The sequence below is a fragment of the Atta colombica genome, unplaced genomic scaffold, assembly GCF_001594045.1.
Source record: "Atta colombica isolate Treedump-2 unplaced genomic scaffold, Acol1.0 scaffold116, whole genome shotgun sequence".
Classification (NCBI taxonomy): Eukaryota; Metazoa; Arthropoda; class Insecta; order Hymenoptera; family Formicidae; genus Atta; species Atta colombica.
The window spans coordinates 496,144-498,480 of NW_017259202.1; the positions used below are offsets into that span (position 1 = coordinate 496,144).

Consider the following 2,337-nt stretch of genomic DNA (forward strand, 5'->3'; position numbering starts at 1 on the left):
AGTAACAAATTCATTATTATTATTATGTAAACTGTTACCATTACAAATGTAAACTGTTACCATTACAGACAGAAAAAAAGTAATAATCGTTACCGAATAAAAGCAACGAGTAATAACAATAATAGCATTAAGTAACGCCAATTTTGAAAATATTCAAGAGTATTAGCTCGGAAAATATTTCCGAGATAAACGGACGATATATTTTCGATATTTGTCTTAGTGCAGATATCTAAACCGTTTGATAAGAATGAAAAATTAAATATTAAAAAACCGTTCCTTACAATGATAGATTAAAATTCTAATATGTCTGCAATTATCCCATAGGTCATACAAGATATCCACACGCGCATTGCTGATGCCATTGACAAAGGCTTCGTCGTTGATATGCATGGCAAACACATCGACATTTACAACATAGATCACGGTTTAAATTATCTTGGCAACGTGATACAGGGCAATGCCGATTCCGTCAATCCTGTGTATTACGGACAATTGGAACATTTATACAAAAAAGTTCTCGGCGTAGGCCCGTTTCAGGTCACCAAACACACGACAGTTCCCATTGCTCTCGAATTTTTCTCCACCACTATAAGAGATCCCATATTCTATGGAATCCAAAAGAATATCGCTACTCATTGGATGAGGTGCGACTTAAATTTGCGACTTTGCACAGTCCAATTAATATAGCTTGAAATTATTTATTTAACTAACATGTATTCTCCAACGTAGATATAAGGAACGCTTGCCGAAGTACACACACGAGGAACTCGTTTTCCCGGGTGTTACGATCGAATCCGTCACCGTCGATAAGCTATTGACTTTCTTCGACTACTTTGAATCAATGCTCAACAACGCCGTATCGATACGCAGCCACAAGGAGGCTCAATCTTTGTTGATAAAGGCACGTCATTATCGTCTCAATCATAAACCTTTTACCTATCACATCACCATCAACAGCGATAAAAATGTCAAGGCGGCCATTCGTATCTTCCTTGGACCCAGCTACGATGTTCACGGCCACGAACTGGATATAAGCGAGAATTATATGAACTTTGTCGAGATGGATCAATGGCACGTTGACCGTTAGTATCTCTTTCAAATATCTCTTTTGCTACGAAATCCTTGATTGATAAAATTTCTTTAATTAACTTTTCTCAATCAAACGTATAACATTTCAAATAACTTTTTAAGGACTGTAGGACCGTAACTAGTATCGCTTGATTGTTATAGTAAAGCCTGGAACCAACAAGATTGAGCGCAATAGCTACGAATCTATCTATGTCGTTCCGGATGAGGTGCCAAGCGAGGTTCTGTACAAGAAGGTGATGAAAGCTTTCGAGGGTGGCGAGACTTTCACTTACCCAGATCAGATTTACGGTTTCCCCGACCGTTTAATACTTCCTAAAGGCAAGAAAGAGGGTATGCCATTCAAACTCTTCGTGTGCGTGTCATACTTTGATGAGACAAGAGCCGTCAAGGTAGATTTTCCCGTTTGGGGTCCAAGAGTAATAGACTTTCTACCATTGGGATATCCGCTCGACAGACCGGTTGCCTTCAACTTCACCGCACCCAATTTCTACATGAGAGATGTTCTAATTTTCCATAAGCAGGCGGAAGAATTGAATCTCACCGTATAAAACTCGTCATTATACTCCGTTATTGTGTCAAATTTCGCGCTTATATATTTCATTATATATCAATTATTTAACATACGCGCGATTGCCGGGATAAGCAAGTTAATTTATTCGCACTGAATAGAAAAGAGATGTATAATATAAATAAGAGAAGTGTAAGTAATGTTTTTTCCGTCATCAAGTGTGTAACCATCTGATGCGACATAAATTGCAAAATAAATTTAATAAAAATATCCTTTACCATTTATTCTCTGCTTTGACTTTTTCGCTTTCTTACTTCTGTTTCAACAATATTCTGTTTCAGTCGATTCATTATATCAGTCCTTGCATTTTTCTTTATTTATAAGGAAAAATTTCTTCTATTTAATTTAGTCTATTCGAATAGGAATGAAAAAAGTTTCGTTTATATCTATTAATTACCTAATATTTCTAGGATATATTTTATCCTAGTATTCAGTATCTATAATAATTTATCTCCTCTGCTCTCTATTTTTATCGAGATACATATAAATAACGAAAATAGAACGAGATTTGAAAGAGAAACAATGGAACAATGCAAGAAGAAACAATGAAAAATACAAAAATAATAAATACCGATCATCTTTAGCGCTGAATAATTAAATAATATAGTCAAACAAGAATTTAATTTGTAAATTTTGTTTTTTTTGTCATGATATGTACACGCAATTTATATATATATATA

General features: G+C 35.0%; 1 protein-coding gene across 1 annotated transcript in view; it reads left to right on the plus strand.

The window, feature by feature from the left end:
* Nucleotides 1-1,881, plus strand: part of LOC108694173 (hexamerin-like) — a 4,963-nt gene extending 3,082 nt beyond the window's left edge. Inside the window, exons 4-6 of the mRNA XM_018203490.1 lie at nt 325-644; nt 730-1,082; nt 1,231-1,881. Coding sequence (XP_018058979.1) covers nt 325-644; nt 730-1,082; nt 1,231-1,637 — 1,080 coding nt within the window. The 3' untranslated portion in view covers nt 1,638-1,881. The remainder of the gene's footprint in view (nt 1-324; nt 645-729; nt 1,083-1,230) is intronic.
* Nucleotides 1,882-2,337: the final 456 nt, after the last annotated feature.